This window comes from Cornus florida, unplaced genomic scaffold (assembly GCF_030987335.1).
Source record: "Cornus florida cultivar Cherokee Brave unplaced genomic scaffold, ASM3098733v1 CherokeeBrave_3.0.0_Hap2_Chr05, whole genome shotgun sequence".
Lineage (NCBI taxonomy): Eukaryota > Viridiplantae > Streptophyta > Magnoliopsida > Cornales > Cornaceae > Cornus > Cornus florida.
Genome location: NW_026775575.1, coordinates 104027828 through 104041648, shown reverse-complemented (window position 1 = coordinate 104041648; position 13821 = coordinate 104027828). Strand labels below are relative to the sequence as shown.

The window sequence follows — 13821 nt, the reverse complement described above, 5'->3', positions numbered from 1 at the left end:
AAGAACTCTTGTTGGATGGTATAGCTCTCCTACCTCTGCCATTTATAGGACCTCCAATTTTCTTAACTGTAGAAATCAATTTTCACTTGTATTTGTGCAATTTGAACATTTAAATCTCCTACTTTCAAATTCAGGTGCAACTTCTAATCTGTCTGAATGATGCAACAAAACCTAACCCATATATTCCACTTTGTTGTATCATGTGACATTCCACACTATCTATCCAGCACTTGAGCTGTTTGGATGCTATTTTTCATTGTTAGTATGACCCAATTACATGAGACAGTGGGCAATATATAATTACATATAATCATATCTCTCTCTGGCAAATGTATAATTGCTGGTAGACTTTATTACCACCGTAATATTTGGCTTTGTAATGCTTTTTCTAGGAATTAACGAAGTTACTTTATTTCCTGTCATGGAAATAGATTTTCTTCTTTCTTTTCCTAGAAACTTGCAAAAGTGGAAGGGTAGTGATAGAAAATACAAAATATGACCACTTCTCTTTTTAGGTTAAAGATGATTTTGTTTTACCATTCGAAGTGATAGATTCGCTCTCCTTTATCTTGGACCTAAAAAGTCTTAATATATACATGTAATGAAAAGAACATGTTACTTTTACAGAAGAGAAGAATGCTGCTCTAAGTTACCGTTAAAATAATAGCCATAAATATGAGTAACACCTGAAATACATTTAAAGATAAATCTAGCTAACACATATAATTTTTCAAATCAATAAATCATAATGAAAAATATTTTATTCTTAAATCTATGAAAATGAAGTACATGACACATAAGCTTCTACAAAACGAATTCATAAAAATTTTGAAACTACTCACAAATTGAACGATATATCATACTCAAGAAAATATATGAAAGAAACAAATAAATATAATATCAATTATATGCTACGATCTGAATTCTGATTAGCACTGTGATTTATATGCTGCCACTGACTAGTAAATGTACCAAAAATCCGATTGACACCGACACCAGGACCGGAATATTTTGCGAAGGTGATGACGACGGTGGTGCCGGGATGGAGCCAAAGACAGTAGGGTAAGAAGGTGAAGTTGCTGGCAATGCAGTGGGACCATAAGAAGGTGAAAAAGCAGAGGTCCCATTTCCAGAGAGGACAGAAATGTGGAGCTTCTGTGATTTTTTGCAGTGTCCCGGAACTGCACTGGTGAAGTAGAATTGACCAGGAGAAGTGATGTTGAAGAGGGAATTGCCATTGTTGATGTACAAGATTGGATCTGTAAGGTTGCAGTTACTGTGGGATTGCTCTGTGACTTGAATCACTGAATCTTGGCTTGGTGGGTATAAGAACACTGCAGAGACGTCATACAAGTTCATGAATCCATTAATTGATGGCATGATGATGAAGAATATGATCTCATATATATATATATATAGTGGTGATAAGATGAAAGCAGAAATTAATGCAGAAAATGAGAGACTTACAGAGAGAGTCTCCAATCTTGAAGTGTTGATTCTTAGACCATTTGGTGTAGACTAGTGAATTTCCTGGAGTGGGTACACCCCAGGCATCTAGATCTCCAACCTTGTATTGGTAGCCAAAAGCTTTGGTTTGTATTAAGAGAAAGATCAAATGTAATAAAACATACAACACCGTCTGTTTTGGACTTCTAAGACTACCCATCTCACTCACCTAGATTGTCTCTCTTTACTTCTTTTTTTTTGTTCTCTCTCTCTCAAATCCAAGTGATATAGCCAGAAGTGCTCACAAAAGAGGGGAAATATTATTGGCCCCAAACTGTCTATTAGATAGATTGGTGGAGAGAAAGATGGGCAAGAGTGACCCCTTTTGTTGAACAAGTGATGATCTAGCATTTGCTAATTTTTTATTCATGAGACAGACATGTTACTATATCCCACCTCTCACAATGTTTAATAATTCACGGAGTATATGCAATTCCCCCGTTCTAGATGCACAAGATAATTATTGAAAAACATTTGAAAGTGCTACTATTATCCTAACTTTTTTTATTTATTTATTTTGACAAATTTGAATTATACAGCATCTGTTTACACTACTCTCAGTCATAATACCCATAGAATTTGGAGATTAAATGACTTTTACAACTGATTTTTTTAGAATTATGGAGACAACAATTTCACGTGGGACAGCTGGACAGCCAGGAAATGGAAGGTCATTAGAAAAGACTAATGAGAATAAGGGGCCGCAATTTTTATTTATATATTCTTTTTTTTATAAATTATAATCTGGTGCAGATTGTTTGTAGCATGTTAGTATAATTCATTATCATGTGGATGGGCCATGATTTATGTCTCATTTCACGTGGAGAGTCTTCTACAAACGCGGTCTATCTAAAAAATTTAGGAGACCCTCAACTTGTGTTTGATGAAAAAAAAAAATTTACTGCGTGTATTTTGGAATGGAAGAATTTTTGAACCAGCTTTAGTGGTAAATGCGAGCGATTGCCAGCTTTCTCGATATTGGCATGCCCCACTACATACCTTTATGACCGACCACCCATCACTGCTAGATTTAACATTTTTTATACCATTCGTACCATCCCCCACAACATCAGTCCTAAACAAACACCAGAGACCATGTGATACCCACGCAGTCTCAGCTCATCAGGCCCATCATGTGGCATAGCAAACCCAGCTAGAAATGGCCCGTCAATATCACCTCTTTGGGCCTTCAAGCCCAACACAGTTTTCTCTGCCATCTCCAATCACTTTCTTCTTCCCTAGCTCCTTCAAGTAGCCCTTACTAGCACTCAATGACAGGATGGGCCGCCCCACAGATTCCTCCGGGTGGGTACCAACAATAGGACACAGCATTTTGGGCCAGCTCTGGGCCGTGGATCATTGGGGAGATGATGCCCTGAGGGCTGAAATCGAGGGCCTTATTGGCCCAAGTAGAGGAACACTCCGGCAGGCGGAGGATGGCCGCAGTTTGGGTGGACTGTGAGAGCGTGGAGGCAAGGGAGGGCGCCAGAGATGCCGCCACGGCCATGCTCCATGTCGTGACCAGCATGGCCGGCAATTTCAGCGAGTGTTGGAGAGAAGCTGCTAAGGAAAAGGCCATAGTTAAGAGAGAAGCTGCTTCATCATTCTTTATACGTGATTTTAGAGGAGAGAGTGGGGGGCAAGTGTAGAGGACCCTAGCGAAGCAGACCCTAGCGAAGCAAATACGGCCATGCTTGGGACGTCAAGGAAATTCTGAGAACACGCTGAGAGAGAGAGAGAGAGAGAGAGAATCAAACACTTTCAATGCATGCAAATCTATTGAGATAAAATAGGTGACACTTGTTTGCCTACAGGAGTCATTCCATGTGCTATTTGATCCAAAATTGTAAGAACAATGGACTCTCTTACAAGCTGGTGATGTCCAAGAAACATTTTTCAAATTATAAATGAAAATATAAACCCCATACAATCCGCAAATTTAATTGATGGATCAAATGAAATCTCAAGGAAATGTTGTTGACATTCAAAATGTATAGAACTCTTTTCAAGCTAGTCAGCTTACTTGTTGAGACTCTATTTAGTCGAAGTTTCGGCATTCCTCTGATATTAAAAGGAAAAGAAAGAAAAGAACGACAATGGCAATTAGCTGGTCGATATCATACTCAAGAGTGCTGTGACAGTTATATCAATTGAGAAACGATGCAATATATTCTTCTGCGCTCAGAGCTTCAAAGCACCTCTTGCCATAGCCAATGCACCCTCATAACTTAGATTCCCACCAATAAATCCACTCATATGGACAAAAACACAACCGGGAATGCCAGCCTCCTTTGAGAGTTCATCATCTCTCAACCCTCGCCACTGAGAAGGAAGAGCCTTGCGGCTCTCAAATTTATCAGGAGATATTGCCACTGCCTGCACTCGCCAATGTTTGCTCCTATCATCCTACATATTATCACAACAACAAATACTGTTATCTCCTTTTCAGGGTAAAACTTTCAATCAGAATGTGATAAACAAAACAAATTTAACAAAGAGTCTAGACACATGCAACGGTTGAAAAGTAGCACAAGAGTCGTATTGTTTTCTCATAAACAGATATCTAGTAAGAAAGAATAAATAAGGACCAAAAGACTCCAAGACAAATCAAGCCCATGGTAACCAGTAACCACAAAGTTTCAGATTCCCAGTGATTATGCAACCAATCTCCATAAGAAGCCAAAATGATTGAAATAATTTTTACTTAATACTATCAATCTGATTAGGGATATTAGTGAACTTCCCTCAAATATTCTGGCAAATTTTTTTTAATAATAAATAAATAATTTGAAAGATAACCTGGCAATTTTTTCTCTTTTAGGACCAAAAAAAAAGCAGAGTACTAGTATGCTCAGAGATCATGAACAGCCAACATTCTCTCACAATCAACATCTTATTTCCTAATGTAAGATAATTCATTGGTTTATTAAAATTGCATTTGGCAAAAGCCAGATTTTTTTGTAACGAGGACAAATAACGTTAGATCATTCACTAGTTGCAACAATACCCAGTCATGCACAAATCCAATACGAGCTGAAAAAATAAAATGAGAAATAAAAAATGGTAGACAATAGGCATGAGTACCTGATAAAGAACATATTTAATTGGCGGGTCGATTTTCATCTCCTGTTCAAGCTCAAATAAGTGAAGCTTCCACTGTTGACACATAAAATCAAATCAGACACTTCTAACAATAGTGACTTAATTAATATAGTTTAGTTTCATAACCCATAATCAAAGCGCATTAATCCAACAACTGCATATGACAAGTGCATACGAGTAAAATCAAATGAGACTCTTCTAAACTACTTTTGATATGTCATGGATGTATTTAAGTAAGAATAAACATATATTAACGAAGAATAAAAATGTAAAAGCAGTTAAAGGGCAAAAGGTGCACCTCGGATATACCAGCAGGGACAAACAATGTCTCTATAAGAAACTATACTCAAATGTTGAGGATTGATTTTCATCATCTCAAGTGAAGATAAGTTGAATAAAAATGTACTAGGTACAAGCAAATGCACTTAGCTGCTCGGTCAAGAACTTTTTCCTTGCTTTTCAAACTGTTATGCATATGGCAGCAAATACATTAGAAATTTTTTAAGTACAATACAATAGAATATTATTACTTTCTGGAGTTCTATCTAAGCTAATTAATTTCAAAGGGTATCAGCATTATCTCCTTTGGATTACTAGCAAATGAAGTCAACCCTGGAGTCCAAAATAGACATAATACTAGTCATCGTCCAAGGTTTGGCTAATGTGAAAGTAAAGGCCCATCCAGTAAATTTCAATACCCAACCACTTGTCGTAATATCAACACATATGAACACTACTTATGAAATCACGAGAGAAAGAGCGGACTAGGATCCACCATCTATTTTACTCATTTGGCTGCATATGTTTTATGAATCAGGTTGATTGATGAAGTTTGACGACCTGATATTCTGTTCCATTGTCAAGACATTCCTATTAATTTTTCTATTGTCTAAAGCATTTGATAAAGATAATTCTCAGTTAGCAACTGATGCATTAATTGCAGCAAAAATAAGTAATCCTCAAAGAGATTTATAATAATACAACATACAATATATAAAATCATGAAAAATCCAAATATAAAAAGTGAACACACCAATAATTGAAAATGGTGGGTGAATAAAAAGAGGAAATAAAGGAGAAAAAGTAACATAAAACTGATAGAATTAGATATGATTATATAGCAACCCAAGGCTCAATCTGGTACAATAGAAGAGAAAAATCAGACAACTTACAGGGCAAAAGCTAGTCAAAACCATAATTTCTCCACTAGGATCAGTATCATGTCTTGCTGCAAGACACCCCATAACAATTGATCTCGCAGGTAGCCATGATTTTGCATGAAACCGAACACTCTGAGAATGGAAAAGGTTTTTAAAACTAAACTATACATATAAAGAAGTAAATGAAAGCACAAACTTCAAAACTGTCCACATATTTTCAGAAAAATCTCACATCTAAAAATTCATTGCCAGCCAGAGTCATCGCCCGTTGAAAGGCTTCATTCTCCTTCTCCGATGACTGATCAGGGTCCATCCAGTCCAAATTGAATCTACCAACTCTTGAAGACAAATGTGTATTATTCACATATCTGGGAGGCTGGTCTGTGTCATACTGATTAATTCCATTGTCAATTGCATCAATCGCCTGTTATAAGCAAACAAAAGTTATAATGATTGATCTGCATTAACATGAGTTAGAAGATTATCAAGAGAAATATACTGAATAAAGAAAAGAGTGTCTCAATACAAAATCCAGTATGTAACAACCTGAATAAACAAGTAACTAAAATTGTTATCAGGGACGCACAACAAAACAAAGACAACACGAATAAATTCCATATATTCTCTGATTTCAATCGTCACCCTAAAAGAGCAAGAAGTCCCATGCATTCTCTCTGATTTCCGCAATCCTCAATCAATGCAACCATCAAATAAACCCATACATTCCCACAAGAACCCCGAATGTGTATATTCAAAATCCAAACCAGCTCAATGTGTTCTTTTAATCAACCATTTAGTTTTACTTCCAAAGGGAGGGGGCAAAAAAAAGAAAAAGAAAAAAGAACTGGATATAAATCCCAATGTGCACTCTTTATTCATTTTCTAGCACAAAAAGAAAAAAATGATCAATTGACCGGTTCCCCTCCCATCCACTCCATACACCTTCCTAAACCACCAATTATCTCTCAACAAAATAAACCACCCTTTGCTTTGCCTCCAGCATCACATAATATTAAAGCAGTCACAAATACTTCAATTGATATTGATGACAACAGTTATGGCATTGACTGGAAAGACATAAAAAACAAATATTCCCATCTTAAGCATGTTACTTCCCCTAATATTTACACATTAACATCTAGAAGACACATATTTGCACATCTTGAGCTTCTGCTTCTTCACCTTCTCCTCCTTTCCTTTCACTTCTTTATGAAGGTGTATTTTTTGGAGATGTAAATGTGTCCTCAGCTCCTCTCATGATCTCCATTTGTTTAGGCCAACCAAGCTGGTGTTGCAAAATACATTTCCGAGGGAAAAAGACTTCGATTTCAATTTGAACAAAACTTGAACCAAAAAGAATGCTAAGCATTCACAAATTTAAAATGACACTTGTAGAATCCTGGCAGACATTTATCAGTAATATCATCATAAATTGAATGGATAAAGTTTGGACAGTTTTGAATATGCAAAAGAATATCCAATTTTAGTACCTCCATGAAGCTTTTGTATACAGCTAAGAATAGCCGAAGCACATCTGGATGTCCTATATCAAGCTGAAGCTCCTTTGCAATAATCTCCATCCCATAATGCTAAAAACAAAAGGAAATGCAAATTGAATCGCATAAAAGCAAACATAAAAAGCTATAAACCCAACAATCAACAAAAAGTAAACCCTAGTAAGTTACATAAATGGAGCCAAACCACCCAAATGCAAACTTTCAGGAATCAAGTTAATATCACTGTCCATTTTTAACCTATTTATAACGATTAAAACTATAAAAATGATGATATTATACATGCTAGCTTATGCCAAACCTTGAATGAACAACTTTGCATACCAACTATAAGAGAACTAAAACAAACAGAATGCTAGAATTGAACCGTAAAAGGGAAGCTTGACGAAAGAAGTTCAATATTTACCTTATAAATAAGACCAGCACTACTGAGCTTAGTGTTGAAACCGTGGCCGAAAACCTCATCGAAGCCCTTCTGGTGATGATCGTAACGGTCTTGACTCGGATCATAAACCCCACCAACATCAAGCACAGCATCTAGGGTTTCCAACACCTGCAATTCATTAATCCTAACAATGAACTCCACACATACATACATATATAATAACACATCATATACACACACATTAGATTAGAGATTGGAGATTAAAGATTACTAACCTGAGGGTCTCTGGTTCGGACGATTTGGGCGTCAGAGTACTTGTTAGTGAGGCGAATCATGAAGCATCCAAGAGCTTCGTCGCAGTGAAAGCTTCCGTTGTGAGTGCCGACGCGCTTGAGAGTGGTGTTGGTGGGCGAAGCAGTAGAGAAAGCAGAAACCCTAGAGTTGGCCGCCATGAGAGAAGAAATGAGGCGTCTCTCGAAGTGTAAGGTGGGTAGTCTCTGCTTCAGCCCTCTTGCGACTGTGAACATGTCTTTTGGGGTTCTAAATTAACACCGTTACAACTAGAGACGTTACATCGTTTCCTTTATACCACTTTTTTTTTTTTTTTTTGGAAAAAATGATTCTAGGAATATTTAAAGGAAATTACCTCACGTATCCGTTGATTGGTTATTAGTAAATAACTTTGATCCCTAAAAAATATACCCAAGGGGGGATCTTCATTTTTTTTTTGGTAAATATCACTGATCAAAACAAGTATGATAATTCATTTTGAAAGTTCTAAATATTATTATTATTATTTTATTTTTATTTTTTTATAAGGCGCGTTATAAACAATATGAACACTAATATAATAAATTTTAACAAAATAGAATACAATATGAACACTAATATAATAAATTTTAACAAAATAGAATACGAGTACAGCATGAACGCATTAATAATAATAATAATAATAATATATTACATATAAACAATATTCATTTTGTTATTTTATGCATATAATCATAAAGAGTTTAGACAAGTATACTTTGTTATTTTTATTTTCTTAAATTTTACATTATTTTTTTTAATTAAACTATAATATATTTTAAATTGAAATTTAATTTCATTATTTTTAAAAAAATTACAAAACCATCCCATAAAAGTGTCCAAAACTAATCATTGTTGCGTCCCAGTCGTATTCAACTACAAAATAAAATATTACACCCCTTTGTGTATCTCAAAAATGTCCGAGTGTTCGATATCGCTAAGACAACCTGATAGAACGTGCTTCGTAGTCCTTAGTAGAAAAGATATATTACATTGCATTTTATACAAAGAAATGATAAAAATTTTATTTTATAAAATTTGGTCAAATGCTAGAGGTGTCATTGAACATATGTGGAGGTCAAAGTATCCTTATCTAATTTGTCCAAATCTCAAAGAATGTGAATGTAATTTATTTTAAATTCTATTAAAGAGAAACCTACTACATTTTACTACTTATCATTTTTTTTTTTTTAATTGTTGTTGAGCATTTGGATAAAAAGAAAAAATCGAAGAGCATTACTTTAGAAATGAAATTAAATCTTATATTTATGTTGGAGAAGATCTGCGATGAATATTAAAGTTTCAAAATTAAACGCACAGAGAAGGTGAGAGATTCTTTTTGAAAATCCATTTATTCTCTTGTATTTTGAACTTATGTAGTTGCAGTATATATCTACAAATTAATTTAAAAATTACAGTAGCATATATCACAGTATTGTCCATCCTCAACCATAGGATGATATCACGAGGTCTGCATCATCCGAATAGCATTACTCTTCCCTGGAATAGGCCATCAATACACTACTGTTTCTCATGTATTTCTCAGTTTTCACTTACAGTTTTGTTGGATAAAGCCCAATGGCAACCCGAAGTTTCTTCATGACTATTGTGTTCAAGTTGAATACAGATACTCCACTAATAATCCTGATACGTGCCTAGTACTTTCTAAACCTGTCCATAATTTTAAATATATATATATATATATATATATATATATATATATATACATACATACATACATATATATATATATATATATTTTTTTTTTTTTATTTTAAAAAATATTCTGTACTTCTTAAATACTTCGACCGTCTACCCAATACTATTGTGACTTTTCAATAACAAATGTAAAAGAAGAAAACTTTCAATATTTTCAATTAAAAATAAGAATGGAAGTTCATTTCGTTAATATAACAAAATTCTGACCTTCGACTGCAACAACCAAATGAGGGACTTAAATCATCTACTCATATTTCAGACATCACAGAATTTATAGGCCCAACTCAAAAAGGCAATGATGCAGCACAATCAATTTCAGCATCAAATTGAGAAACAAGCAAATACAAAACAAACAGCAACGTGTTTCATCACATTTGAGCTACCCCTAACATTTTGGTTACCATGATGTGTTTTCATGGTTCAAGCCTGAAGTGAACCTCAGCTATATCAATGCAAGACCTTCCTCACCCAGTATCAACCAATCTAGCTTGGTTTTATGGTTTTGTTGCTCAAGTTTAAAAGTCTCTTATTAATGATTCACATGTCATGTCATGTCTGGCCAAATTAGCCCCAATATTGCAGCAGAACCTTCATTTGAAAATCTAAATAGTGTCTCCTTTCCTCATTTGGCATCTTCATCTTCATCTTCATCTTCATCTTCATTCAAGGGTTCGCGTTCCTTTAAAGGTTTTGGAGGAGTTCCCCACCCCTGAATCTCATTTCTAGATTGTTCATCACTGGAAGGAAGGTTCATTTGTTCTTTCATTCTCTCCTTGAAATAAAAATTTTAACTCACAAATCAGTCAAGAATACGAAGCTTATTTAACATATGACATTTTCATCTACACTTTTAAGTGGTTAGTACCTCTTTAGAAATTCTTTGTTGGTTCTTTAGATGACTATCTTTCTTTCTAGTAACCGATGAAAGATGCTTTGCAGCCTCACCAAAAAGTTGAAAGCCCTGTAGATCTCCATTTCTAATACTTGCTTCCAGCTGCCAACATAAAAGAACTAGCAATTAAGACTATCATAGAATCTTTTTAATTTATAATGAGATGAATAATAATTATTTTATGAGCAAGCCAGTAAAGAACTGGCAAATTCCCACCTGAATGTGAATAAAGCAGAGGATAATACTAGCAATAGGCAGCCAGCTCTCCTCTGGTGACAGCGATAGATTCGACCTATGACCACAAGAAATTTCTGTATTAAAGTCATCATACCTGATATCCAACATCCTGATTGCCGTTGTATAGTCACACTAAATGCCATCAAACATACACTATGAAAGAGCCAATACCTTTTATTAGGGAACAACAGATTATTCATTATTAGTAAAGAAAAAATTATTTTTCTTCTGAAAACTTAAAAATAAAACATTTCTTATCCTCAAAATAACCAGCATGACATGCATAACGTATGACCACTTGAGGCATAAAGTTTTACATATCCCAGTAGAGGAAGATAATCAGCTTATACAGTCAACATAACAAGAATCATACAAGAACTACCATATAGATTGTTGCATCTATGAAGAGTACCAACACTAAGCAAAGCAAGGAAAAAGTAAAAGTGTCACAACAGAGACCAAATCAAAGTTCAAAGTCAAATTCAGTCTAAACAAATAAACAGCAGTTGAAAAAAACATCTAAGCGTTGCCCCGAGTGATGCTAAGAGTGGCAACTAATTCTTTGCAATGCAGCAAAATCAGAAGGAATGAACATGTAGATACTCAATCTAAAGAGAAGTTAATATCCCCATATCCATTCACACCCCATTTGGTTGTGCCAAAAAAAAAAAAAAAAAATTTGAAAGTAAAGGTAAGCACACTTGTAACACTATGATTATGGTGTTTGTATAATTTTGTGTGATATTAATATGGGGGAAAAAAAAAAAAAATGCCTGAAGAATCGAGAACCAGACTAAAAGCAACTTCTTCTATACATACATTATACTGTGGGAGATGCGGAAATAATGAGATAACAAGAACCAGTGCGTGGATCAAGATTTGAGTAAAACACTAATGCGGAACAAAATCCCTTAAATTGGCATGACCTTTATGGATTGAGCGAAAAACTTTGTAAGCTCTGATTTTCTTTTTTCTCTTCTTATATATATATATATATATATATATATATATATATATATATATATTGATATATTACTTCTTAAACATAAAAAAAAAAAAAAAAGCAAAACAGAAATTGATATTGCATTTCCACTTATCCTGAAGAGTTACAGGAGTGTTGTTCAGATTGAAAATTAACTTAAATTTCTTTCCAACTTCACTCTATAAACTCAATTTCAGGCTAGCTACTAAGCCATCAGTAATTCAGTATCATAACCTCAGTACTACAATCACTGCCCAGATTATGCCAAAATTAAAAGGCACATATCCATATGAAATAGACCAAAAAAATTAGAAATTTACATCAGACCCTTAAATAACAAAATGAAAATCAAACCTCAGGTAGGGAGCCAAGTACACAATTGCATAAACAGCATATCGCCGCTTCCCAGTATCCAACCACGCAAATACCCAACTCTTAATCAGAGAAAAACAATCAATAAAACCAAAAAATACAATATATATATATAGAAGATCAATAATTAATACAAAAGACTCACCAACCAATTGAAGTAAGGAATGAAGCTTATGATCCCCATAACTGCGAACCTCGCATCGGTGGAATCGATCACCGCGTCACCATCATCATCGTCCGGAGCCGGAGTGATCGGAAAGACAAGGGAGTTAAGAATGCAACCGCCGATTGCGGCGGCCAAAGGCGCGTCGTGAGACAGCTCCGCCCTACAGACCCCATTCCTAGCCCTTCGCTGCGATCAAAGAATAAAACTAGGGTTTTATATTCACGTAGTTGGAGAAATGAAGGTGATTTTAGAAGAAATACCTGGTTGGACTTTTGCCTGCGATGAGATGCAAAGTTAGATTTGAAATTTGAGAGGGGAGGAGGGTTGAATGAGAGTGGAGCTGCAGAGGATGAAGAGAGACTACTGAGAGTGATAGAGATCATTGGCTTGACGGAGTTGAGGGTGGCATCTAATGTGCGCCGGGTCGTCAGTGGAGTAGTATGGGAAGCCCCTCTCTGGATTCTCGGCTCTCGTACGTTTCGGGGACTGTGCCGTCACAGACTGCCGCTTGCAAGGTGTATTGTACAGGTTTAAATGGTAAATACTGATAAGTCATTGTAGTAAAAAAATTATTTACCACAAGTTAAAAAGGAAAAACAGAAAATTTGTCAATACATCTTGTTGGAAAATGATATCATATACAATATGTCATTGCGAATTACTCCATTGATCTATATATTGACTACTGTATAATTTTGTAATTAGCTCCATAGGCTTGTAATCTCCAAAAGTTGATAATCAACACTCTAAATAATGATTCACCATCTAATAATGAAAAGAAAAATGTGCTTTTTAAATTTTATATATATATATATATATATATATATAATTAAAATATTACTGAAAAAAACATATAAATGATAACTCCTTAAATGACCTCCAACCTTCTCAATGTGCTTAGAAGAAATTCCTAGTGCATTAGAGAGGATCATGATCCTACACAAGGAGGAATCTGTTACAAAGTAAAGAATCAAAAAAATGTTAGAAATTAGGCTTTGTTTAAGCATTTTTGGACCACTTTAATACTCCATTAAAGTGGTCCTACTCAGATTTTGAAGTCGGTCCGGGTTGAAATGTGTTCCTCTTCGAGTGTGGATGAGACCATGAGCATAGTGTGTTTACTTTGGTCAAATCCATTTTCAATTGAATGAGAAGTTTGATTTAAAGATAGGTCAAATCCATTTTCATTAAACTTGTTCCACCTAGAAAACGGGAGAAAACTTTTATGGACTTAGTTCTGGTTGGGCTTGACCCAAGCCCAATCGAACCACACGATGCCAATCAGACTAAGAAGGGTTGTATCTATTCAGGTAAGGAGGGTGCCAAACACATATGGGTTGGAGTCACATTTTTATCTTGATAAATGAAGTATATACTTATTTTTCAACAGAAAATGTACATTTAATTTTGGGCTAATTTCATAAAAACCCCAGTACATTAGAGAGAGAGGGGGGTTTGAACTTTGAAGAAGAAGACT

The 13821-nt window shown here is 35.1% G+C and overlaps 3 protein-coding genes and 1 pseudogene across 3 annotated transcripts; all 4 read right to left on the bottom strand.

Annotated features, from left to right (window-relative positions):
- Positions 1–739: 739 nt before the first annotated feature.
- On the bottom strand, positions 740–1904 carry LOC132308163 (early nodulin-like protein 8). The gene is made up of 2 exons (XM_059806179.1): positions 1468–1904; positions 740–1334 (listed from the first exon to the last, which is right to left on the bottom strand). Exons 1-2 carry the CDS (start codon positions 1664–1666, stop codon positions 943–945), a joined length of 591 nt encoding a protein of 196 aa, XP_059662162.1. The 5' UTR covers positions 1667–1904; the 3' UTR covers positions 740–942.
- Positions 1905–1929: 25 nt separating this feature from the next.
- On the bottom strand, positions 1930–3261 carry LOC132308164 (uncharacterized; annotated as a pseudogene).
- A 153-nt stretch (positions 3262–3414) lies between these two features.
- Positions 3415–8231, bottom strand: LOC132308162 (uncharacterized). Its single transcript, XM_059806178.1, has 7 exons — positions 7943–8231; positions 7689–7835; positions 7259–7357; positions 6001–6192; positions 5781–5900; positions 4591–4662; positions 3415–3912 (listed from the first exon to the last, which is right to left on the bottom strand). The coding sequence occupies exons 1-7, from the start codon at positions 8192–8194 to the stop codon at positions 3688–3690; spliced, it is 1107 nt and encodes a 368-aa protein (XP_059662161.1). The 5' UTR covers positions 8195–8231; the 3' UTR covers positions 3415–3687.
- A 1615-nt stretch (positions 8232–9846) lies between these two features.
- On the bottom strand, positions 9847–12858 carry LOC132308161 (uncharacterized). Its single transcript, XM_059806177.1, has 6 exons — positions 12605–12858; positions 12324–12530; positions 12161–12240; positions 10804–10879; positions 10561–10689; positions 9847–10467 (listed from the first exon to the last, which is right to left on the bottom strand). Exons 1-6 carry the CDS (start codon positions 12725–12727, stop codon positions 10318–10320), a joined length of 765 nt encoding a protein of 254 aa, XP_059662160.1. The 5' UTR covers positions 12728–12858; the 3' UTR covers positions 9847–10317.
- Positions 12859–13821: the final 963 nt, after the last annotated feature.